The sequence below is a fragment of the Mastigoproctus giganteus genome, chromosome 9, assembly GCF_048544385.1.
Source record: "Mastigoproctus giganteus isolate SK-2022 chromosome 9, ASM4854438v1, whole genome shotgun sequence".
Lineage (NCBI taxonomy): Eukaryota > Metazoa > Arthropoda > Arachnida > Uropygi > Thelyphonidae > Mastigoproctus > Mastigoproctus giganteus.
The window spans coordinates 117,755,322-117,782,317 of record NC_143583.1 but is presented as its reverse complement, the minus strand read 5'-3'; the positions used below and the strand labels follow the sequence as shown (position 1 = coordinate 117,782,317).

The window sequence follows — 26,996 nt, the reverse complement described above, 5'->3', positions numbered from 1 at the left end:
AAATTAAAAGCAAACGAAGAAACCTTCCATGACAAGCGCATAACACATACTGAACAAGGATTAGCAAGAAACAACAGCCGACCGGGCTAGCCAGGTGGGTAAAGTGCCTCCCTGGCAACCCAAAGGTCGCGGGTTCGAATCCCGCCTCGGGCTTGGATCAAAGTACTGCAAAAACCTTGGGAGGTGCACTATGGCCACAGAAGCCGATGCGCCAACAACTACCAAAAAAAAAAAAAAAAAAAAGCAAGAAACATCCACGCTCGTGATTTTGTCACAACCCCTCCCCCCACCCACTGGGCGCTGTTTTGACTGGGAAAGATAATTTTAGCCACGCCCATGTTTTTTTATGGCAGAAAATGTTCACAGCGCTTTAAAATTCACATTTTTTCATTTTATATTAACTCAGCGACCGCGAATATGTGAAACCGCGAATACAGATACCGCAAATAGCGTGGGTTTACTGTACTTTTATTCGTTCACATATGCATTTTTTTATATTTAATTTATTAATTTCTTTTTCTTACATATTGTAATATTACTGTTAACCCCTGGCAATGGATACATTACACACTGCCATGTAACCATTGTATTATTATTATTACTGCAATAAAGATTTCTATATTACAAAAACATTGGGTGTAAACTATGGTCTGAGGTAAGTCTTGCTATTTATTTTATTGAATCACAGAAGATCTGTGAAATATGCACTGCATTTCAATTTTTATTAAAAATCCAGGAGGATACAAGCATTACAAAATACTGAGTGAATATTACAGCAAGGTATGTGCACTGAAGTGAAAACAATTATTTTTTACATATTAGCTAATTAATTATAATTAACTGGTAACAAGATAATTAGTTATGTAAAAAAATTTATGTAAAAGTATGCTATTAATCAGAGGGAAAAAAAAAACGAAATTGCCTAAATTTAATGCATTGCAAACATTACCTAATTTGTTTAAGAAAATATTTGGAAATATAAATTTCATGGTTTAAATTTGAAAAAAAAAAAAAAAAAAAAACAGAAATTAATCTGACTAATTATAAACTAAAGTCTGCATAAGAGGCACCTTTATACTTCAGTAGTTTGCAGGGTTTATGGCAAAAGCCTTATGTTACAAAAACTAATGCATTAAGTAGCAAACTCAATGCATCAACCCATACATTATGGAGGAACTCCACATGTTGCCTTGGTACTGCACTATAAATAAAAATGCACTGCTCCAGTAAATAAGTATATTGCTGTTAAAAATCCAGTTTTTAAAAACTTTAAAAGGTATTTACACTACTTTAAAGTAGTGTAAATACTAAGGCAACTCATGATATTTCATTACTCTAAAATATTACATGATTTATGCACTAAGTACCAACCTTAGTTTGCTCAACCCTAAATACAGAATGAGACTATGCTCTTCACACACAATGACATTATACAGCTCTTATACATAAGGCTATAAACTCAATTTCTTCATTATATTTACTTTTTTGCATTGCACATATTTTGGATATTTCTCATCACTGGGTTATTCAAGTGATTCACTGTGCCTACCTGTCCACCAATGAGATCTCAAAATGATTTGAAACCTGGGACTAAGTAGTGGTACACACTTTAAATAAAATAGCATTATACTTCTCCACTACAGCAATGGGTTTTATTTAGAATAGTACAATACAGTCAACTCTTGGTGGAGTGCCTCTGCAACATGAGATCGATGCTGTTATTTGTTTTTTTTTTTTTAGGAGCATTAGCAACTAAGGGCATATTGCTCCGGGATATGCGGTGGTCATTCCCTGACCTTTCCGCATCCTCCATATTTGGTGGTGACTGGCTCGAACTCCGGTCTAATCAAGAAACGTGTGCTACGCACTGCTACTCCTTCCCACCTGGCTATGGAGGCGCCTATGAGATCAATGTGCTAAGTAGCAAAGCAAACTTAGTTTGCTCAACACTACACAGAGAATGAGGCTATGCCCTTCATGTACAATGGCATTACTCTTTTGAGTAATTTAAAGTGACCTGTAAAATTAATTAATGTAATTACCAGCTTGAGGCTTTTGCCTTAAACTTAACCATATAATTACCAGCTCATTATAAACACGTGAAATAATTCATAAAAATACTGTTCTTGATTTTATTACTGTTATAGTATATACTTGAATAAACGAATTTTTTTTGCTAAAGAACACAAATCTGATATAAATTCAACTAAAAGAAAATCAAATATGTACAGTCAAACTTGGTTATAAACAGAACAGAAATAACGAGATCATGGCTGTAATGAGAAAAAAAGCCATTATGATTTTAATTTACGTGTATCCCTATACATTCACTCACTGTTATAACGAGTGTACTACATGGATATATACAAATTTTGGTAACTATGCAAACGTTCTTAATTGCTCAGGTAGTCAAAATTACCCAATTCTTGGAATAGACAAAAATGAAAGGGGGCAACTTAGCTTTTATGACCACCCACATTGGATTAGAAGCCAGTTTATGACTAACTTTGTCCTTTGTAGTGCATTGGCTGTTGTTGTTATTTGGTTTTTAGGAGCATTAGCAACTAAGGCCATATTGCTCCAGGAATATGCGGTGGTCATTCCCTGACCTTTCCGCATCCTCCGTATTTGGTGGTGACGGGCTCGAACCCCGGTCTAACCAAGAAGCGTGTGCTACGCACTGCTGCTCCTTCCCACCTGGCTACGGAGGAGCGTAGTGCATTGGCATTCCGCTTGTAATTTCTATGGTCGCATTATGTTTACAGATTGTCTTGTATTCACTGAATGATAAATTTATTTCACGACTTCTAAGAATTTTGTAAATGATAATTGTTTGTATGCAGATCACTTGACTGTCATTTTAAAGTAAAATCAGTTAGAAACAAACCCTTCCCTCGGAAAAATGTCTACTAACAAATGAAGGTGTCTCTTGATTCGCAAAAAAGTCAAAATTATTCGCAAGTTAGAATGTGGTGCAAAAAACGTTGAAGTGTGTAAAACGTTTTCTTTGTCCTCTTCAACAGTATCGACATTGCAGAAGTATAAACATGTTTACATGTCGGCAATGGAAAAGAATATAACCGGGGGGGGTGGGGGGGATTAGAAAGTGCAAGGTTACAAACATGGATGCTCAACAAAGACAATGATTGTGATGATGATATGACAAGTGAAAGTGAATTGATATCAGTGCCAACAATCTTCCAAGCTTAAGGTGCAGTGAACACATTAGTCAATTTTTTTTTGAAGGAACTGAGGCAAATAATTAGACTTAATGCATTGAGTGTTTTAAGGAGAAACTTGAGAAATATCACAGTGAAATCTTTAAAACAAACATCAATTTTAAGATTCATAAATTAGTATTAATTAATATTGTGTTTAATATTAAGTGTATTGTAGTTTATACAAGCATATTAATACAAATAATATGTAGGTATACACCGATGAGCCAAAACATTATGACCACCTATCCACACGGATGATTGGACCCAGGGTATCCCAACAGAACACCACCCAAAGCATGACACCGCCGCCACCGGCTTGTTTTCATCCCATGGTGCATCTAGGTGCCATCACTTCCCCAAGTAAATGATGTACACGTACCCAGCCATCCACATGGTGCAACCGGAAACGTGATTCATCAGACCAACCAGACTACTTCCTTCCAATCACTCAAGGTCCAGTTTAGATGCTCGCATGCCCATTGTAGGTGCTGCCACCAGTGAACTGTGGTTAGCATGGGCACTCAGAGCAGCCTGCAGCTATGCAGCCCCATTTTCAGCAGGGTTTGATGTACTGTGTTGTGACACATTACTCCCATCACCAGCATTCCAATTACCAGCGAGTTGCACCACAGTCACCCTTCTGTTGCCACGTACCATCCGGGAGAGCATTGATGAGCCATGGTTGTTCAACACCTTGCCTGCGGTTCGTGGGTTTCCACTCCTCGGACCACTTTCGGTAGGTACTAACCACGGCTGACCGTGAGCATCCCACCATCCATGCTGTTTCGGATATGCTCTGACCGGGTCATTTGGCCATTACAATTTGGCCTTTGTCAAACTTGCTCAAGTCCGCTGCATTTCCCATACGAAGAACAAGAGTAACACTGATTAACGGAGCTCAGTATCAAGTGTTTTTTATACTGTGTCCAGCATTCCATACTGTGTCCATGCCGTAGTTCACCTGCAGTTGCTTCTATTTACATAACGACTTGCTGGTCATGTTTTGGCTCATCTGTGTATACTGATTTTTTTTTTTTTCTCTCAAATATTTTTTTTTATCTATCTTTTTATCCAGTTATTGAGAATTAAAAAAAATATGAGGGAGATTTAACTCATCACTGATATGAGTAATGGTTATAACGAGGAAATCTTGTCGGTCCCTTGATGCTTGTTATAACCAAGTTTGACTGTATTTCCATAATTAAAATTTTCTATAACTCAAATATTTTTACATTTCCCTCAAAGTTCGACTTACAGAGATTCCACTGAGTATGTTTGTGTGTGTGTGTGTGTGTGTGTGTGTGTGTGTGTGTGTGTGTGTGTGTGTGTATATATATATATATATATATATATTCAAAATACCTTTTCTTCGGTTAGTTTCAATTGCATCAACTGCTGATTCAGCATTTCGGGCTTTGCAATATGATAACTTGCCTAAATTAAATTACAAATATAGTGTCAATTTAGTAAATTCACTTTTTGAATATAACAAAGTATACAAATTACAAAAAGATATTCATGCAAGAAATTAAATCTTTTTTTATAAAGCTAAGATATTATATACAAAATTTATAAAAATAAGTAACCAAAAACTATATATCCTGTATACTTTAATGGGACCACAAGCTAATGCTGGACCACCTTTAGCTTGAACTGTTCCTCTGGCATGACATGGCATGGATTCTGCACAGTGTCAAGGAATATTGAACCATTCACATAATAAAACTTCTCAATTCCTAACATGATGCGAGCTGATAATGTGTTAGTAAACATGCCTTTCCAAATCAAGCCACAGACGTCACTGGGATTGAAATATGGGTATTAGGTTGGTCAGGACAGATGCTTTAAATTTTCTTTGTGTTCTAAACCACTCTTACACACACTTGGTACAATGAATGGTTTATATGTCATCTTAAAAGTATTCTTGTCCACAGATTAAACACGCAACACTGCTGGGAAGAGGGGGATACCTGATCCATGACAATGTTCAGTTAAGCTCTGGTTTTGTCGCAAAAACATGCCCCACACCATTACACTTCCTCCATCAGCCTGTACCACAGCAGACAACAGGATGGCTCTAGTACCTCGTGCAGTTTCTACATACATGCACTCTTCACACTGGTGCCAAAAAGAACACGAATTGCCTTCAGTCCTTCTACACAAATCCATTGCATTCCAAGCTACAAAACAGCCAACTTTCCAGTTGGTGTCCAAGATCAGTAACTTTCATGGATGAAAGTTTAAAGCTCCTATAGTGTTTTCTTTTCATAGTATAAGCAAGTTCCTTGCATAGTATAGGCATGATACCTTGTGATGCTCCCACATTAAATGCATAGATTAACTGTTCTATTGTTTGGCAATGATTACTCTCAATAATCCTTTCTCTTTCAGTGTAGTGGATGTAATTCTATTTCCTTTTGTACTATATAGGCTAGATGCTGTGCAAACTACAAAAGGGAACAGAATCACATCCACCACACCAAAAGAGAAAGCATGCAACAAAGTAACAGAGAATGGCTTCAATTACAAAACCAGAGTTCTCAAACATAACCCACCACAAAAAACTGACTTTATGGAGCCTTCTCACATTCAGGAAAACTTTAAAAATATAGCCAACTTGAACATCAGAAGGGTGACCATTCTCCCACCCCAACTAGGTTCACCCTATTCTGAAAAAAAAAAAAAAAAAATCAACCAGCTCCACCATATATCATAAAGGCTAGCCCTTACTCAACACTAACAGAAATGCACAAAGAGGCATAGCAGAGAATGACACTGGTAAGTAATGACAAGCAAGATCACTCACCAAGCAAATGCAGAAGAGTGGAAGAGGTCTCCCAGGGTCTTCTCCTTGCCCATGCAGACAGTTGGAACAGATGGCAGCTAGACGTAGACTACAAACCATACAACATTAAGCAGTAGCCATTAAAATAGAAATAAACTCCAATTCTACTAAGTGACCTGGCTTCCCAGGATTCCATATCCCACTCTGTTTCCAATTCTTTGTGCCATCTAGGACAAAAATGTAATGGCATGCCAATATTACATTATTAATCTGTTGCAATTTTTTAAACACAGAAGAAGGCAGAGACTTCTGAAATGTATGGTTTAAGGTAATTTTTATTAAACTAGTTAAATTATGTATGTACAGTGCAATGCAATGTGTTTCTTTTTTTCCGCAGATGATGTTTTTTGGGTGTTTTCTGCTTTTTAAACTTCAAATGTTGAGTGTTCAAAAACAATGCTTATGAACACTCAACAAGCAAACTACCCTCACTAATGTAGCACCTGCTAAACACACTAACAATCATACTTCTTTGGAAGGTGTGATATCCAATCCATTTGCCATTGCCGGTGAACTGATTTAGGCACTAGTCAAGTTACATGGCTTTAGAGCAGGGGTCCCCAACCTTTTTCATCGGAGGGCCACATAGAAAATTCATAACAAATGGCGGGCTGGAGTTGGTGCAATTTTGACGACTAAAAACACTGTAAATCAAAAAAACGCAATTTTAGCGACTTCACCGGGTCAAATGGGGTGTACAAGATAGAAAAACTATAAAAAAGTTATAAACAAAGGATATTTATTGTAAATAAAGACGTAGTCATATTAAAAATCACAATTTTTTATTATTATAATCACATTTGATATTACAGAAATAATAAATCAATGAGATGTTTGTAGTTGTTTTGATTTAGCAATAATTGAAATGTTAGGTTTAATAGTAGAAGTTCCCAATCTTAAAAAGTCTTGCAAATGTTCATCTGTCATTCTTGATCGATGTTTGGATTTTATATATTTCATTTTTGAATGTTTGTTCACATAGGCAAGTGGTACCAAAAATAGAAATTATTCTTCTTGCTAATTTTTTTAATTCTGGAAATTCATTTTCTGTCAAAGTTTTATAAAAGTTAATTAATGTTTCATTTTTCAATAATGTTTTCAGGTTATCGTTACTTTGAAGATCTATGATTTCTAATTGTAGATCTTTATCTATTTGTGAAACATTTACATCAAATGGATTCTGAAATAATGTAAATAACCCAAGTTCCCATAATCATTTAGAGTCTGTTAATTCTGGGATTGGTTTTAATTTTTCGTTCATGAATACAGTCGGTCCTCGTATAACACGTGTTTGCATTACACGAATTCGATCATACACGATTTATAAATAGGGGAACGTTATCTTATATAACACGAACCGAATTCGCTTATACACGATTCGCCTTTGTGTTTACAAGAAATGGCAGTCGAATGCGGAATGACCCCAACTGAACGCAACACGATAGGAACGAAGAAGATTCTGAAAATGTATTTATGTGTTTTATATCAGTGAAGGGGAAACACATTTCATCATAATAACGTAAAAACCAACACAATTCCAGCTATCGATATAATCGCAAATGCAATTAGATGGAGTTTACTACCAGTTTATAACAGATTCCACTAGCAGACACGCAACTGGAAATTGTTTTTATTGTTTTATGGTAGTAACCCCCAGAAATGTGCTTTAGTAAAATGTGAGGTGTTAATAGTGTATCTCGGCCTTTACGGTGTTGTTTATTCAGTTGCTACACGCGCGCAGCTTTGTTTATGTGTATCAAGCGTGCCTCCTCGTTTTGTAATTGTGCTTTATTCCCTAAAAATGAGTAAAATACTTAAAAGGTGTGAAAAGGAAGCGTCCTGGCTAAGACACTGCAGATTCAGAGAGAAAAAAAAAAAGAAGCAATATCGATAAACAGAGGCGGACTGGGTCAAAAATTCTTACCCGGGAAAATTTGTAGTGGCCTCATACTACGGTTTATGGCCAAAATCACACCGGCCTCCGGCCTCCGGCCCACCGTGGTTTCCCCCCTAAGGCTTATGGCCAGTCTGCTTCTGTCGATAGAGAAAAAATATGAAATTGTGAAACGCTTTGAGCGAAATGAAAGACCATGTGATATTGCACGTGCTACAGACCTAAATGAGGCAACGCGGAGAATTACAAAGAATGCAGAGAAAATAAAAACAACTTTCATAGCGGGAACAACTCAAAGTGTAATTAAAATCCATTAGATTAAGACACAAAGAATTGGAAGAGATGGAACGGCTGTCATCTCTTTGGATAGAAAATCAAACAAAAAGCAAGTTTGCTTACGATAGAAGCAAAATCATTAGCAATATTTTATTACGACTTACATATTATAATTTATACTTACGTATTATAAAATACGTAAGTATTTTATTACGACTATTTTATTTAATATAATAAATTTTTTACGAATAAAATATGTATTTTAACCGTAGAAAATACTTTTTAGTATTAAAAAATACTAAAAATACTTTATTATAATATAATATTATTTTTATTAAGTATTTTAATCGTTATAAAATACGTAAGTATTTTATAACGATTAAAATTACCCGATTATTTATTGTGTTTGGTAATGTTTTGGTTCCAAATGTGTGTTCAATCTTGGGTGGTCGGCACCTAACCCTACTTTTCCCATAGGGGCTGTTGTTTATATTGCACGATTTTGCATTGCACGAGGGTTTCTAGGAACGCAACTATCGTGCTATACGAGGACAGACTGTATGTCTATTTCGGTTCTGAGTTGAAAAAATCTTTTTAACACATTACTGCAACTCAACCATTGCACCTCCGTATGATACAACAAATCACCATATTCGCTTTCGATTTCCTCCAAGAAAATTTTAAACTGACGATGGTTCAGGCCATTTCTGCGTATAAAATTCACAAATGTAATTATAGTCGACATGATTGAGTTCGAAGACAAAAATTTAAAGCACAACGATTGCTGGTGAATAACACAATGAAATTGCACAGGTCTTTAGATGTTTTTGGAATCAAAATATTTATTAACATGGTCGATGAAACCAATATTTTTTCCAACCATATTCTTTGCACCGTCAGTCGTAATTGCTGTCAACAATTCCCAAACAAGCTGCAGGTCTTCAAACATTTTTGATACACTATAAAATAGGTTTTCACCAGAGGTTCTATTCTTCAAGCTTTCAAGTGCAGCTAGTTCTTCTGTGACTTCAAAATTTTGATTTTGAAGTCACAGATTTTGAATTTTGATTTTGAAGTCACTTTCATCAATTGCAATCGAAAAATTTATAAAATCTGTAACTTTTCGTTTCAGCTGATCTTTAACATTAGCAGACAAGTCTTTGATTCTTCTTGCTAAAGTTGCCGCTGATAAACTTATAGCAGCAAAGTGCTTAACTTGATCAGGACATATTTCTTCTGCAATTGATAGGCACACCCTTTTCACAAACCTGCCATCAGTAAAAGCCCTACCTTCTTCAGCAATGATTTGAGATTTTCGCAAACTAGCTCTAATTAAATTTAAATTCTGATTAGTGAAACATGTCATCTGTTGTTGTTGCCTCTTGAAATCAAAGCTCAGCTCTTGTAATTTCTTGTTTCGCAACTCTCCTTGAAGTTTATCGTAAGTTGAGGCATGTTTTGTCGTATAATGCCGTTTCAAATTATATTCTTTCAACACAGAAACTGCTTCCTTACATATAAGGCAGGTACATCAGTTATTGTCCCTTATAAAAAAATAATTAATCGACCAAAGTTCATTGAAGACACGACATTCGGAATCAATTTCTTGTTTCCTTGACATCTTGATTTCCTAAAATTAAAATTAAAAATTCAAAGTTAAATAAAATTAAAAATAATATGCATTTATACAAACAGCACTAATAAATTGTTGCGCATGATAATCGGTGCAGTGGCCCGACGACTACGGTCTGAATGAGAATAGGTGACCAGGAGAAAGATTAGTACACGTACTCATCTTTACGTTGCAAACTGCAAAGAACGCATTGCATACAATTCTTTCACTAATACTTACTTGATTAATATTTAGATTAGTGTTTAGCAATTGTTTTAATAGTCGCTTATTTTAACTTTACTATTTCACTTTGACAACTCGTGTTCGCCAGAAATACTCGAGGCTATAAACTTATAGTCTTGGGCACTCGCACTGTTGGGATTTCCGACATCGCAAGAAACACTGCTGCCAAGTAGAAGTGCACAGAGTTGCAACAATATTACAAAATTATATTTGGACGCATTTACATTATATTTTGATTAAAAATATCCTTATATACGATATGTAGCAACCACAAAAAAAAATTTTTATAGAATAAATTTCACGAGGTGGATGAAATAGTCTTTCGGGCCGGATGAAATCACCCGGCGGGCCGTGAGTTGGGGACCCCTGCTTTAGAGTACTTTCCTGCACACATAGCACACCAGTGCCATGCGACCTCTGGCCTACATATTTATTGATACTAGTAGTGGTAAATGATGCAAGGAATTAAGCTTATACAGAATCAGCCAAAAAAAAAAAAACTATCCACCTCTTGTATACATCAGCTCCAATAATTTGATTAATTCGTCCTTAAATTTATTCAAACCACCTTACCCACTTCCACAATGCTATATGGTAGTTTGTTCCAACAGTCAAGTTCCAACTTGATGAAAGCAAATATTTTTGCACCAATCCTCCAAGCATTCTTCTGAACTGAAAGTTGTTCCATTATGTGCACTGTCTGATAAAGATTGAGGATACCATCAGCATTTAGCTTACTCGTTCTGCTTAAAGCCTTAAACACTTCAATCAGGTCTCCCACAGATGCCTGATTTCCAAGTGCTGCAATTTGCAGAACTAAAGTCTTTCTTAGTAAAAGTATCCATTTGTGTTTCTGACTAATCTTGTTGCTCTTCTCTATATCTGTTCTAATAGAACTACATCCTTCCTAAAATGGGGCATCCAAGCCTGTAAGCAGTATTAATGAAATTTGGAATGTTCAACATATCATTCTGAAACAGCCAAATAAAAAATTTCATAAAAAACCACTCACTGGAAATCGAGTTATTATATGTGAATGGGCAGACAAAGAAATAATAATTGTTAGCTTTCTATAGGTCTGATTTAAATGAAAGTTGAGATGCAATGACATATTAAGAGAGACATCACAGGAGGTGAGCACACTCAGCCATAATTATGAGAGCATCCTTGGATTCAGGGGAGGTCCCTATGGACTGAGATGTGTGAATGTATCCCCAATTCATAAAGGGGGACCATTATGAATTGAGGATACAATAAAGATGACATGAGTACTAACAGACCTGTCAGTTTAAACCTGTTCCAGGGAAAATAATGAGTCACTGGTTAAAGAAATAATGCAGGACCATCTAAAAAGGAATGTAATTATACTGCAGTCACAGCATGGATTTGTTAAGAGGCAGTCTTATCTAACAAATCTGATAGGTTACTATGAAGCAGTAACCAAGGAACTTGATGTAAAAAATAATTTTGATATCATATACTTGAATTTCAGGAATATGTTTGATACTGTTGCACATAAAAGACTACTGTATAAACTGGAGCAATGTGACATTAAGGGCAAGCTACTGCTATGGATAAAGAGATGGTTAAGTGAAGGAAGATAGAGAGTGGTTATCAATGGGCATTGCTCTTGATGGACTAATGTTATCAGTGGAGTTCTCCTGGGTTAAGTGCTGGGCCCATTGTTGTTTCCAATAATTATTAATGATATTGGTGAAGGTATACCAGGCTTAATGTCAAAGTTTGCAGATGATACAAAGGTTGGCAGGGTTGTTAACAACAGTAATGACAGTACACTACTGCAACAGATCTAGAAAAGTTGGGCAGATGGTCTGAGAAGTGGCAACTGAAGTTCAACAAATGCAAAGTACTGCATATGGGTAGCAGTAGACCCTAGAGTAACTTATCAACTGTATGGAACTACACTCATGGTAGTAGAAAATCAAAAAGACTTTGTGGTAATTGTGCAGTCAGATATGAAATTCTCTGAGCAGTGCAGACGTGCTGTCAGGACAGCTCGTTGGCTTTTGTCAGTGATATACAGAATTGCTTCTTTGCTTCTAGGGATAAGGACGTGATTATCCCTTTGTACAAGGCCTTAGGCCTCATCTAGAGTATTGTATAAAGGTCTGGAGGCCTGAATTTAGGAAGGATGTAGACCTGCTAGAAAGAGTGCAGAGAAGAGCAACCAGATTGGTGAAGGGAACAAAAGGGTGCTCTTACCTAGAAAGGATTCAGTTCTGCAAACTGCAGCATCTGAAAGTTAGGCACCCACGAGGTGATTTGTTTGAGGTGTTTAAGGCCTTGAATGGATTGAGTACGCTGGGTGTGAATGGCATTCTTCCTCTTGCTGAGACTAGACACATGAGGGGGCATAAATTTAAGTTGAGGAAGGATGGCTGCAAGGCAGTTTGTGAAGAAGTTTGCCTTCAGCCAGCAAGTGATTGATTGTACGAACAGGCTTCCATCTGTTGTTGTGGAAGTTGATGGTTTGAATAAATTAATGGAAGAACTAGACAAATTCCTGAAAGGTAAGGATGGGTAAAGGAGGGAGGTGTCATTTTTTTTTTTTTTTTGGCTGATTCTATATAAGCTTGCTTTCTTGCATCATTTGCCACTACTACTACTGCTGCTGCTTAATAAACTAGTAAAACAGAAATGTTAATTTTCTCAAAACTAGACATGATAGCAAAATTAGTGTCATATCAGTATTCAGATCTATTTTATAATGAAAAAAAATTAAGTTTAAATTTGTTAGTGTAGTATTAAACATGGGAAATCTGTGATCTTATAGAGAGGGTATCAAAAAGTTCATACCCTTACCTAGAAATAATAGCCCTAGAAAAGTGAAACTTCACAGGAATTTTAATCCTTTTCTATGTACTCTCCATGCATATTTGTTCAGTTGTTTAATGCCTTGATCATAGAAGTCTGCACTTTTTGCCTGAAACCATGATTCCACTTCATTGATGACGTCCTGAAATGAATCAAAGCGGTGTCCACACAATGGTTTCTTCAGTTCTCAAAACAAGAAGTCTGACAGTGCTAGGTCAGGAGAATAGGGTTGGTGCATCAGTAGTTCGAAGCCACACTGGGCAACAAAGTAGGTGGTGGCAACGGCTGTGTGAGCCAGTGCATTGTCTGACAGAAGACGGAAGGAAGCCTTTGGTTAACATTCCACGCCTTTTCACCTTCAAAGCATCACGTAACTCTTTCAAAAGATTTCTGTAGTATTCTACGGTACGTGTGGACAGACGAGGTAGGTTCTATCAGGATAACCCAAAACATGGACAACATCACCTACTTCACAGATGGAGTGGTCTTTGACTTTTTGGGGAGGTGGTGAGGAGGTGTGCTTCCACTGCTTTGACATGTTAGCATTAGCATTAGTAGAGGCATACAATGCAAGAAATCAAGCTTATGCAGCATCAGCCAAAAAAAAAAAAAAAAAATCCCCCCATTTCACCCCTCCATTCATTCCAAATGCCTGTCCAGCTCAGCCATAAATTTATTTAGGCTATCAACTTAGACAACAAAAGATGGAAGTCTGTTCCACCAATCAACCACCTAGTGGCTAAAGGCAAAGGTGGCACAGTGGCTTAATGTGTCGTGCAGTGTCATCTCAGCAGTATGGAAGCAGTTTCAGGAGACAGAACTCTTTACAAGTAGAGCTGCCCAAGGTAGTCTGAGGGATAAATCAACCAGAACAGACCACTATCTGGCTCTAACAGCAAAACAGAACCCTATGATGTCCTATCATCAACTGTCTCTTGAGGTTGCTGTGGCCACAAGTGAAAATATTTACAAACGGACTGTGTTAAGAAGGCTCAACTCAAGTGGCCTCTACCCAAAGAAGTCAGTGGTTTGTATTGCATTAACCCCAAACCACTGCACAGCTCACAAACATACTTGCTCATACATCAATGCAGGGAGCACAACAAACAAATGTGATGACTTAAGATGTCTTTAGTCTTCGGATCATACTGACTAATCATAAAGACTAATGTCTTTAATCTCCAGATCACACTGGTACACCCAGGATTCATTATTTGTCACCAACCGATCAAAAATGTTCTCAACAAATCCAACAGTTGGCGAAAACACTGCAATAGACATTGCTTTTGCAAAGGCATCAGCAATCTTGGAACCCATTGTGCGGAGACTTTGACATGTGCAGATGGTCACGTAAAATGGTGTGGGCCATAACTAATTCCCACTGCATTTGTGATGAAATTAATTGTCACACGTCTGTCACTCAGCACCAGCTGCTCAACCTGTGCAACCATCTCACTGTCTGTGGATGTCCTTTCTTCTCTTGGCTCAAAGACACTTGTACGACCGCACTGGAACTCCAGTTTCCATTTTTTTACGGTGTCATAGGATGGACAATTCTGCCCATAAACAGCCTTCACATTTCTTCATCAATTTCCTAAGCTTTCTTGCCCTACAAATTCAAGAACTTGATCAATGCTCGATACTCCACTTTGTCAACCATAGCATCCTTCCTTAGATTCCAGGTTGCACCTCTGGTATACGATCACCTACGGCAGGTGCGTCAAACTCATTTCTGTCGCCGGCCATTTTGTGTGATGGTATGATTTTTGCAGGAAGCATAAAATTTTCTTAAATATTATATGTTGATTCAGGATTCAGTAGCATAATGAAAACACATATGTAATTAACATTTAAATTTTTATTCAGATCTACAGAATACAAGTAATTTAGAATTTAGTATGTATAGTGAAGAAATGGGAGTAAAATGGCTGTTGATGAACTGGTAACCAAAGGAGCGCAAGTCAGCCAAAGTAACACACTTCTATTAGTTACAATTTATTAGGAACCGTTTCGGAAATTGCTACAAAGACTGAAGATGGATTTTGTAACAATAACAATTTCCGAAACGTTTCCTAATAAATTGTAACTAATAGAGGTGTGTTACTTTGGCTGCCTTGTGCTCCTTTGGTTTTAGTAGATATAATTGTTATATTATTAATTTTATTTAAAAATTAAATATTCAATATATTTATGAAAATAATTAATTTGTTTTCCTGGAAACCTGCCAGCGTTTACCCCTACTAGTTTTTCAACATCAGGAGTCAAAGACTGGGAACATACAATTTTCATTATGTCGGAAAGATGTTTATTTGTCAATCTCGATCTATACGCCATTTTATCTATACATGATCTATACATGAAAATAATTGCTCACATAAGTATATACTCCCAAGTAGCACATAATTTGCGCAGCAAATTTTTTAATTTCCGGGTATTTTTCACCTAAGTAAGAATATATTTTTGGAATTCCTACTTCTTGACATTTGTCTTTCAAAAATAAATCATTTTGGAAACCAATTAATTCCAGTTGAATCAAAGTGGGAGCTTTTTCGATTTCAAATGAAAAAGGTCCAACAAAAAGAGAAAACATATCTTCTAACTCTTTAAAATCATTAAAATGCTTATCGAATTTGTTTTTGATTTCCTCAATTTTGTCACAATATTGTGAGAAAGAGCAATTTTGATTTTGTGTTTTTAACTGCTCACAAGTAGGGAAAATGGTTCAAAACATCTTTTTTTAAATGATTTTTAAACAACGTTAGTTTTTGTACAAAACTTGCTATTGCGTTGTACATGTTCGTTATTAACTTATTTTTACCTTGCAATGAAATGTTAAGATTATTGAGGTGGCTTGTAATATCAATTAAAAATGCCAAATCCTTAATCCACTTGCAATGAAATGTTAAGATTATTGAGGTGGCTTGTAATATCAATTAAAAATGCCAAATCCTTAATCCACAAAGGATTTTTTATAACTGATACATTTTCGTTTTTCATTTAAAAAAAAACTATTATTTCCTCCAAAAGCATATAAAATCTGTTTAAAACTTTGTGGCATGATAACCATTGAACTTCTGTATAATAAGGAAGATCGTTGAACTCGGATTCTAAATCTTTAAGAAGAGAAGTAAACTGCCGATGGTTGAGTGCTCTCGCTCGAATAAAGTTGATTGTTTTTGTTACTGTTTTAAATACATCGTCCATTTTTAATATTTTTAAACACAGAACTTGTTGATGAATAAGGCAGTGGACTGCCGTGGTTTTCGGTTTATCTGGGTACGCAGCTTGTAATTTTCTAATCAATTTTGACACAAATCCTCAATTTTCACCTGTCATTAATTTAGCACCATCAGTTGTTACAGACACAAGTCTGTAAAGTGGAAGCTTACACTTTTCTAAAATGCTCCACACAGCAGCAAAAATATCTTCGCCAGTCGTAATTTCAAGAAGAGGGATAACTTCCAACAATTCTTCGGTGATCCTCATGTTATTATCGCAACCATGGAAAAATACAGCAACTTGAGCAATATCTCTGTACTTTCATCAATTGCAATTGAAAAGAACAAGACTTCTGTAGATATATCCTGTAGCTGTGAACTAATGTTATCTGCCATTTCGCTAATTCTCTCTACCACTGTATTTCTCGATAATGAAATATCGCGAAATGATTGCACTTTTTCAGGACATACGATTTCAGCTGCTCTTATCATACTTTTTTAATTAACGAACCATCCGTGAACGATTTTGAACGTTTTGCTAACAAAGAGCTTATTTCGTAACTTGCTTTTACTACTGATTCATTAGTTTTCATGAATTTTGTGAATACTTGTTGACTATGAAGTGTTTTCTTCATTGTTTTTAATTTTTCTTCTCTTATTTTTCCTTCAAAGCCCAAATATTGTTCCTTACGATTAGAGTTATAATGCCGCTTAATGTTGTATTCTTTAGCAACACTAATATTTTCCTTACAAATTAAGCATGTAATTTTACTGTTCACTTCCATGCAAAAATAGTTCAGCTCCACTTTTCTTGGAATTTTCTTCCCTCGTTATCAATTTTTCTTTTCTTGACTGGTGTTGAAAGCGACATTTTCTATATAAATTCTATAGTTGAAATTAAAATTATAAAATTAAAAAAACGATTACTTAGGTATTTGTTAAATTATAGTTAGCAAACACAACGCACAGAACAGATCCCGACAAAGAAACTAGTACGAATGAAGTATCTTTTCGATAAAATTATAAAAAACACTGCATTTGCAATATTAGTTTAAATGTAAAAGAAATTTAGATTACGATTTCTCCATTTAAAAAATATTTAGAAATATAAAATGTAACTTTTATTTTTAAAGAAATAAACTAAAAAGTTACAATGTTATATAAAGATAATAATTTTGATTTTCATTCATTTGAAATTACTATTTATATTTTTAGTTCTTTCTAATCAAGGCTCCATCGATCCAGTCTTTTTTTTTTTTTAATTATTATCAATTAAAATGTTATTTTTTTATTTATTACAGAGGTTTTTTAATCCTTATATTCTAGAATTATAAATAGGTACTTTTTAATTGTTTACTTTAAATTTTATTTTTGGGCATCGCGGGCCACAAAAATTTTGTTGCGGGCTGCCAGTTTGACACGCCAGACCTACGGGAATGAAATTTCACGTGTTAGTTATTGACTACTTACATTAAAGACAACTTATATTAAAAACAGCATCTTCCTACTGATGTTTTATCTAGGGTATGAACTTTTTGATACCCCTCCCCCCTCGTAGTTCAGCATTAATAGGTGATGTTGAGAAAAAAGTAATGAGTCTGACTTCAATGTGAAAGTGTCTGAATTCTGAATTTCACCTGAAAAATTAATGCCATTTTTGTATTATTATAAGGATAATAATAAAACAATACTTTATTTTTATAATAATAAAAAAATGCAAGATCATTTCTGCATATTTTATTCAAAACTATTAAATAAGAGTATGCTGTTTTGCATAAAATGTATATGATAGAGAAGTACAGATGTTACTTTTTTTATTCAGCAAATGCAAATTATTAAAGGACACATATAATTAGCCAGTTCCCTAAACTAATGTAGGCATGTGTTATTAAATCAAAGACTGGTTATAAAATCAAAGTGCTTATTTCACATGACACATTAAACAAAAGTAGAAAGAGTTTTTCTTAAAAAAATTTCTTCAGAATTGCTTATTCTGATATTCGGTAACTCTAAGGTAATGAAGCAACCTGTAAACCTTTTAGCATTAATTACCAGCTGAAGCTAACTAACATGGCATACAAGGCTTCAAAATAAGATGCTCTCCCATTCTGTGACAGCACCAAATAATACTAACATCCATTTCTGAGGGATTCACACATCAACTCATTCATTTATTGCAATTTATGCAAGAAATAGTTTACATAAACTTTAAGATTCAAGAAAAAGGGGTACGAGAGTACACGTGAACAGGTGAAGTTTTTACAACTCCAGCTAGTAGAGAAGTTTTCTTAAATTTTTGCTTTTTTATTGACTTAAACTGGCATATTAATTTATTTTCTAGAGTTGCTTTACATTCCTAGTAATAAAACTTCAGCTTAATTCGAACTTAGATAGGGATTTTGTAGGTTATTATTTAGTATCAGAAAGGGTATCTAATCAACGTGTTGGACAAGTTTTGCAGCTCCCGCAAATTCTAAGTTTTTAATTATATTTAGCTGGTTTATTGACTTTTGATACCTAAATTAAATTAGTTTCTATAATTAGCTTATAGACCTAGTCAAGCTCCGTGGTTTATTGTGAATTTAGATAGTGTGATTTTGAAAGTAATTAATACCTTGTGTCTGTAGATTTACCGTTCGTAACTTGCTGCCATTGTTATACCATACAACGTGTACTCTGAACTAGATAGCGTAAGGTTTAATGGAAAACTAGATAGCGAGTATAGTAGTATCAATTAATCAGTAAAATTTACTAATCTTGTTAAATTTCATTGTCAATTAAATTGTACTTTTTTTTTAACTAAATACATATAGCAACCTAGTTTTTAGAAACGTAACATTATAAATTAATACATAACTTGACAGATGATAAGAAAGTCATATAACGTAACTCGGAGATAACATTTGATACTGAAATAGATATATATAGTGTTATAACTCCATAGGGATATAAGTTTAGGGTTATATTTTGTATTGGAATTTTATTTGAAACTGAATAGAAATCATGACTCAGAACAGAGCAGCAAAGCAAAAGGCTCAAACTAATGGGAGTGCTGTGGCTCAGGGGAGAACTGAAGGGGCGGTTGTCCTCTGAATACAAGCCTTTTGAAATGCACTGCTTGTTTAATGTTTGTGGAGCAATTAGGAACAGGACATTGCCAAGGGGAATGTCTTTGTGTGTGTGTGTGTGCATGCGCGCGATGTAAGGAGTGTGAGGAAATCAGTCGTCAACTCAGCGTCGCTATGGGCCTATACGAGAGCTTTAAGGACAGGGTGGATCCCCTCGAAGGATATAAATTGAGGGGCCCATCAAGCTCTCAGCTGCCCATATCAATGCCAGAGCTTGCACTTGAACATCATGCAATGCAATGGCAAACCCCAAGGCAGAATGCGCTGGTCCCAAAGGAACTAGTTGTTGTTGTAGGTGACTATTTGTCAGGGAAACGGAGAACATATTGTGCAAAAAGGATAGGTGGAACAGAACCAGGGTACGTCTGCCAGGGGCAAAGGTTGATGACGTTGTAGAGCAGATATCACCTTTTAAGGACACAAAGGGTGATATTGTTGTACACGTTGGCACTAATGATATTAAGAGGAGGAGACCGGCAGAATTACTTAACAAGTACAGGTCAATGTTGAAAAAAAAGCCGTGAGTTAGGGTTGAATTTGAAAGTGTCTGCAATTCTGTCCAGATATGATAGGAGCGTGTATATAACGAGAGCCTTGTCGATCAATTCAGCCCTGGAGAGATTGTGCAAGGTTCAAGGGGTAGAATTTTTCACAGCCTTGTCTGTGCTTGTTAACAGGAGAGACTGCTTCTACAAGGATGGGATACACTTAAATACAAAGGGTACAAAAATATTTGCTGATGCTATTGAGACAGAGTTAGGTGGGTCAGAAAACTGCTAGCCCGGGGGAAATACATGGAATAATAGATTAACAGTAGCCGCTGGCAGAGGTGAAAGTGATTCTTGCACTGCTTCTACTGAAATGCAATTGAGCAGCAGCCTGGAAATCAAGGCAATGGGATTTCCAGGACTGCAGGGAGTCATACTGGAACAATGGGTAGTAAATACATGGGCTGTGTTAGGGTAACTAAGAATAGAAACGGGTGCATGTATACTTGCATGTACACCAATGCCAGGAGTATAGTTAATATATTTGATGAGCTTGAAGTGCTAGTCAAGAAATCAAAGGCAGATATTATTAGGATATCAGAGACATGGTGTCACACAGACATAAGCAGTGCAAATTTGGAATTTGGGGAGTACAATGTGTACAGAAAGGATACACAGCACAGGAAAGGAAGGAGGGGTTATGCTGTTAGTTAAGAAACACAAAATCTAAAGAAGTGCATCCAATTGATGTTAATGGACAATGCAATGTTGAATTTGTTTGGTGTGACATAAGCACTGGGAAAGGAAAAATGAGTAGGTGTGTTGTAATATGCCTAATGAATCTGATTAGTATAATTAGCAATTTTACAGAGAAATAGAGTGGGCCAGTAAATCAGAGTCTTATAATGGGGGATTTTAATTTCCCAGAGATTGACTGGAATTTATGGGTTGGTCACTCGCACACTAGCAAGGCTTTTGTGTATTTATTTGATGATTGTTTTCTACAGCAGCAGCATGTTCGTGAGGCAACTAGAGGAAGTAATACCCTTGATCTGATTATCAGTGTGATTCTACATACATTAAGACTCTGTAGATAAAGGAACCACTAGGTGGCAGTGATCACAGTGCGCTGAAGTGGGATTTACTCAAAGAGGTAACTACCGTCAGGTGTAAAGGGAAGGGTTTTTGCTTTCATAAACGTTACTATGGTGGTCTAACAGAGTATTTAAATTCTATACGGTGGGACCAACTGCTGATGTTACCAACAGCAAATTCAAAATGGGAAGCATTCAAAGAAATAATGTTGGAAGCTACTAGGCTTTTCATACCAACTAAAAAATATTGTTCAAGATTCAGGCCTAAATGGATGTCAGATGAACTAATTAGGCATGTGGCAGAGTAGAAAAATGCATGGGATACATATAAATTAACATGTGACACAGAAGCCTATGATAGATATAAGCTGGTGTGTAACCAAGTCACAAAGGAGGTTGGGCAGGCAAAGGCCGATTAAGAGAAATCTTTGGCAAAGGATGCAAAGAAAAACAGCAGAGCTCTTTACTTATGTAAACTCTAGAAGGAAAGGGATGAATCAGATTGGTCCACTTGATATTGATGGTTCAACTCTTGATGATCCTGCTCAGGTAGCTAACAAACTAAATGAATATTCTGCATCTACATTCACACGAGGAGTTACTCAGGGAGGGGAATGCCAGAGGTGTATTAAACTCTGGCATTAAGCTAGATAATCTTGTAATAACTGAGAGTAAAGTGGAGGAGAAACTGTAGATAAACATAAGAAAGGTACCTGGTGTGGATGGAATCTATCCAGTTACATTAAAGGAGACAGAAAAGGAAGTAAGCAAACCCTTAGCCATAATTATGAGAGCTTCTTTGAACTCAGAGGAGGTATCCATGGACTGGAGATGTGCAAATGCGACCCCTATCCACAAAGGAGGATCACAGAAAGACACAGGTAATTACAGACCTGTTAGTTTAACTTCTGTTCCAGGAAATTAATGGAGACACTAGTTAAAGAAGCATAGCAGGATCATCTAGACAAGACTTCAGTTATAGCTCGGACACAGCATGGGTTTGTTAAGGGGAAGTCTTGTCTAACCAATTTGATTGGATACTATGATGTAGTCGTGCAGGAACTGGATGCAAAGAATAATTTTAATATCATATATTTGGATCTTAGAAAGGCTTTTGATACTGTTGCACTTGGAAGACTGCTACACAAAATGAAGCAGTGTGGTATTGGAGGCAAGCTGCTGCTATGGATAAAGGAATAGTTGAGTGGAAGAAGACAGAGTGGTGATCAATGGACTCTTCATGGACTAATGTTATTGGTGGAGTCCCCCAGGGTTCAATGTTGGGTCCATTGTTGTTTTCTGTATTCATTAATGATATTGGTGATGGTATATTAGGCTTAATGTCCAAGTTTGCAGACGATACGAAAGTTGGCAGGGTTGTTAATGACACTAATGACAGTACGCTGCTGCAACAGGATCTAGAAAAGTTCAGCAGATGGGCTGAGAGGTGGCAATTGAAGTTTAACATTGACAAATGCAAAGTACTGCATATGGGAAGCAGTAACTCCAGATTAACGTATCAACTGTGTGGTACTACACTGACAGTGGTAGAGAGTGAAAAGGACCTGAGGGTAATTGTGCAAACAGATATGAAGTTTTCTGAGCAGTGCAGACAGTCTGCAAGAGTAGCTCATGGTGTCTTGTCAATGATATACAGGACTTTTTCTAGCAGGAATAAGGAGGTGATTATCCCCTTGCATAAGGCAATGCATACACTGTATACAAGTATACAGTGTATACCTTGGTACTGTATACAAGTCTGGAAGCCTCATTTTAAGAAGGATGTTGAGCTGTTGGAACGAGTACAGAGTAGGGTAACAAGATTAGTGAACGGAACAAAGGGTTGCTCTTACGAAGAAAGGCTTAAGTTTTGCAAATTATAGCACCACTTTGCTTATTGGAGGCTTGAAGTGGTGAAACCCATGTTTAGTCTTTAGAGCAAAGTTTCCTGCATTCCCCTCCCCCCATACTACTCCTTCAACCCATGCACGGTACTAAGTACTATAGATTTTGATACCTTTTGTGTTTGGGGTTTTCATAAAAAAAAAAAAAAAAAAAAAGTGTCTAGAGACTAGGCACCTGCAAGGTGATCTGATTGAGGTGTATAAAACCTTGAATGGTTTGAGCATACTCAATGCTGATGGGATTCTTGCTCAGAATAATCGCCTGAGATGGCATAAATTCAAATTGAGGAAAGACAGTTGTAGGATAGATGTGTGGAAGTTTGCCTTTAGCCAGCAGGTGGATGATTGCTGTAACAAACTTCCATCTGTCATTGTAGAAGTTGACAGCTTAAACAGATTCAAGGCAGAACTAGACAAACATTTGGAGCGAGTGGATGGGTGAAATGAGAAGTGGGGGAGGGTTTGGCTGATGCTATATAAGCTTGCTTTCTTTCATCATGTGCCCTTGCTAATGCTAAAACAAAAAATAAAAATCTTAAACTAGTATACATTAGGATATATCACATAATGGTAAAATTTTAAATAATAGTAACAAAATTCCTTACCTGTTCAAAGAAAAATGCTAAAGTGTCAATTACAGATTTAAGTTGATGACTCTCAAGTGAAAGAGAAGTCTGAAGTCTTTCTTCTTCTTCTTCAGTAAATATTTCTGCATCCTATTAGATAATATATTTAACTGTTTAACTAAAACATACTGGAAGTTGAATATAGTCAGAACACAGCAAATGCTTTTTACCTACCCATTTTGCAATGGATAGGTAAAAAGTATTTCAAAATATGCTATTTTATTTATAATTAAAACATGCAAATTAAATTTAGTTAAAACAAAGCTATGCAAAGTAAGGCATTTTCATTTCTTAAATGATGGGAGGGAACCTATCAAAATTTACTTTAAGAATTTAAAGCATGTGGTGCACACAATAAACATGGACTGTCGACTGGCCAATGTAGCTTCCCAGTCCATAAAACCACTGGCTTTTAAAAAAAGCCAGTGGCCTTACTGGCCTTATACACTTCAATCAGATCACCTCACAAGTGCTGCAATTTGCAGAACTTAAAAAAAGACTTTCTTGGTAAGAGCACCCATTTGTACCCCTCACCAATCTTGTTGCCCTTCTTTGAACTTGTTCTAGCAACTCAACATCATTCCTAAAATGAGGCCTTCAGACCTGTACACAGTATGCTAGGTGTAGACTAACCATTGCCTTGTATAACAGGATAATTATCTCCCTGTCCCTGCTAGCAAAATTCCTATATATCATTAAAAAGACTCCATGACCTGCTCTGGCAGCCCCTCTGCACTGCTCAGCAGACTTAATATTTGACTGCACAATTACCCCCAGGTCTTTTTCACTTTCCACTTCCCTGAGTGTAGCACCACACAGTTGGTATGTTTCTCTTCAGTTATTACTACCCATATGCAGTACTTTGCATTTGTCACTGTTAAACTTCAGTTGCGACTTTTCAGCCCATTTACCCAACTTATCTAGATCCAGTTGGAGTAGCATACTGTCTTTACTGTCGTTAACAACCCTACCAACCTTTGTATCATCTGCCAACTGACATTAAACCTGATCAACATCATTGATAAATATACAAAACAACAATGGGCTCAACACCAAACCCTGGGAAACTCCACTAATAACATTTGTCCACGAAGAGCAGTGTCCATTGATTGCCACTCTGTCATCTCCCACTCAACCATCCCTTTATCCATTGTAGCAATTTACCCTTAATGCCATACCTCTCCAATTTGTACAGCAGTCTCCCATGTACAACAGTATCAAAAGCTTTCCTGAAATCCAAGTATATGATATCAAAATTATTTTTGGCATTCAGTTACTTTGTGATCACATCATAGTATCCAATCAAATTGGTCACACAAGACCTCCTTCTAACAAACCCATTCTGTCTTAACTATTACTGCAGATTTGTCTAGATGATCCTGCAATGCTTCTTTAACCGGCAATTCCATTATTTTCCATGGAACATAAGTTAAACTAACAGGTCTATAGTTACCTGTGTCACCTTTTGAACCCTCTTTGTGAATTGGTGATACATTTGCACATATCCAGTCCATGGTGACCTCCCCTGAGTCCAAAAAAGCTCCCATAATTATGGCTAAGGGTTTGCTTACTTCCTTTGCTACCTCCTTTAATATAACTGGATTGATCCTGTCCACCCCAGGTGACTTTTTTATGTTTAACTTCAACAATTTCTCCACCACTTTGCTCTCAGTTATTATAAAATCACTTAGCTCCCTGTTACAGTTTGATAAACTTCTGGCACTCCCATCATTGAATAACTCCTCATGTGATGTTGATGCAAAATACACTTTCAGTTTATCAGCTTCCTGAGCATGATCATCAATAGTCAACCCACCTATGTTAAGTGGTCCAATCAGATTCATCCCTTTCCTTCTAGAGTTTACATAAGTAAAGAACTCTGCTATTTTTCTTTGCATCCTTTGCCACGGATTTCTCGTAATCTGCCATCGCCTGCCTAACCTCCTTTGTGACTTGATTACAGACTAGTTTATAGCTGCCACAGGCTTCTGTGTCACATACTTTATATGCATCCCATACATTTTTCTTCTCTGCCACAAGCCTTATTAATTCATCTGACATCCATTTAGGTCTAAACTTTGAACAGTATTTCTTAGTTGGAATGAAAAATCTAGAGAATTCAACATTGGTAGCGTCATCAGTAGATCCCACTGTATAGAATTTAAAAACTGTCTGGGATCCCTGTAGTCACCTTTACGAAACCAACAGCCCTTCCTTTTAACCTTGATGGTAGTTTTTTTTAAAGTAATTCCCACATCAGTACATTGTGATCACTGTCACCCAGTGGTTCCTTTATCTGCAAATTCTTAATGCACGAATAATCACTGCTGATAATCAGATCAAGAATATTACTGCCTCTCGAACATGTTGCTGTAGAAAACATGTCATCCAATAAATCCACAAAAGTTTTGCTAGTGTGCAAGTGACCAATCCCCAAGTTTCAGTCAATATCTCTAAAGTTAAAATCCCCCATTATAAGACATTCTGATTTACTGGCCCACTATTTCTCTGCACAATTGCTCATTATACTCATCAGATTCATTAACACACATCTACTCTCATTTTTCCTTTCCCAGTGCTTGTGTTGCACCAAACAGACTCAACATTGCATTGTCCACCAACATCGATTGGGTGCACTTCCTTAGATTTTGTGTTTCTTAACTAACAGCATAACCCCTTCTCCCTTGCTGTCCTGTTTATCCTTTCTGTATACATTGTATTCCCCAAATTCCAATTCTGCACTGCTTATGTCTGTGTGTCACCACGTCTCTGATATCCCAACAATATCTGCCTTTGATGTCTTGATGTCTAGCACTTCAAGCTCATCAAATTTATTAACTATACTCCTAGCATTGGTGTACATGCAAGTATACATGCACCTGTTTCTACTCTTTACCCTAACACAACCTATGTATTTATTTGTCCCACTATGACTCTCAGCAGTCCTGGAAATCTCCATTGCCTTGCTTTCCAGGCTGCCGTTCATTCTAATAGAAGCAGTGCAAGAATCACTCTTGCTTCTGCCTGCGGCTACTGTTTACCTTTTAGTCTGTGTATCCCCCCCCAAGCTAGCAGTTTTTCAACCCACCTAACACTGCCTCGATAGCATCAGCAAATATTCTTGCACCCTTTCTATTTAAGTGCATCCCATCCCTGTAGAAGCACGCTCGCATCTCTTTGTATAATTGAAGCAAGACAATTATACCTTGAAAACTTTCCTAGCAGAAGTTGCAAACCATCAAACATTTAAATCTTCACTGGGTATTTGAGGAAAGCAATACTTTTTTTTGTTGGCTGCAAGGGAGACTGCAAGCCTAAAATCAACAAATTAATACTTTACTACAAAATTCTAAAAGGAACTGTTGGCCATTTAACCTGTTACATTTTGCAATTACTGCCTACTAGCACTAAAAGCAGGTACATCTTCACTAACAACCCATTCTTATTCATTTTACCTTTTCCTTAAAATTATTTTATTCACCAGTTCAGAAAAATGGTTCAAACTTACCTACATCTATCATAATCTACAATAAATCATTTTTTTCAATTTCATTCAGAAACTGTCTTGTATAACATGTACAGTTAAGAAAAATATACACAGACTCCTGAATT

The 26,996-nt window shown here is 36.4% G+C and overlaps 1 protein-coding gene across 1 annotated transcript in view; it reads right to left on the bottom strand.

Annotated features, from left to right (window-relative positions):
- The window catches only part of Vlet (COMM domain containing 10 protein valette), a 76,290-nt gene that overhangs the window by 38,050 nt on the left and 11,244 nt on the right, over positions 1–26,996 (bottom strand). The window contains exons 3-4 of the mRNA XM_090381345.1: positions 23,364–23,474; positions 4,584–4,655 (exon numbers count right to left, since the gene is read on the bottom strand). Coding sequence (XP_090237471.1) covers positions 4,584–4,655; positions 23,364–23,474 — 183 coding nt within the window. The remainder of the gene's footprint in view (positions 1–4,583; positions 4,656–23,363; positions 23,475–26,996) is intronic.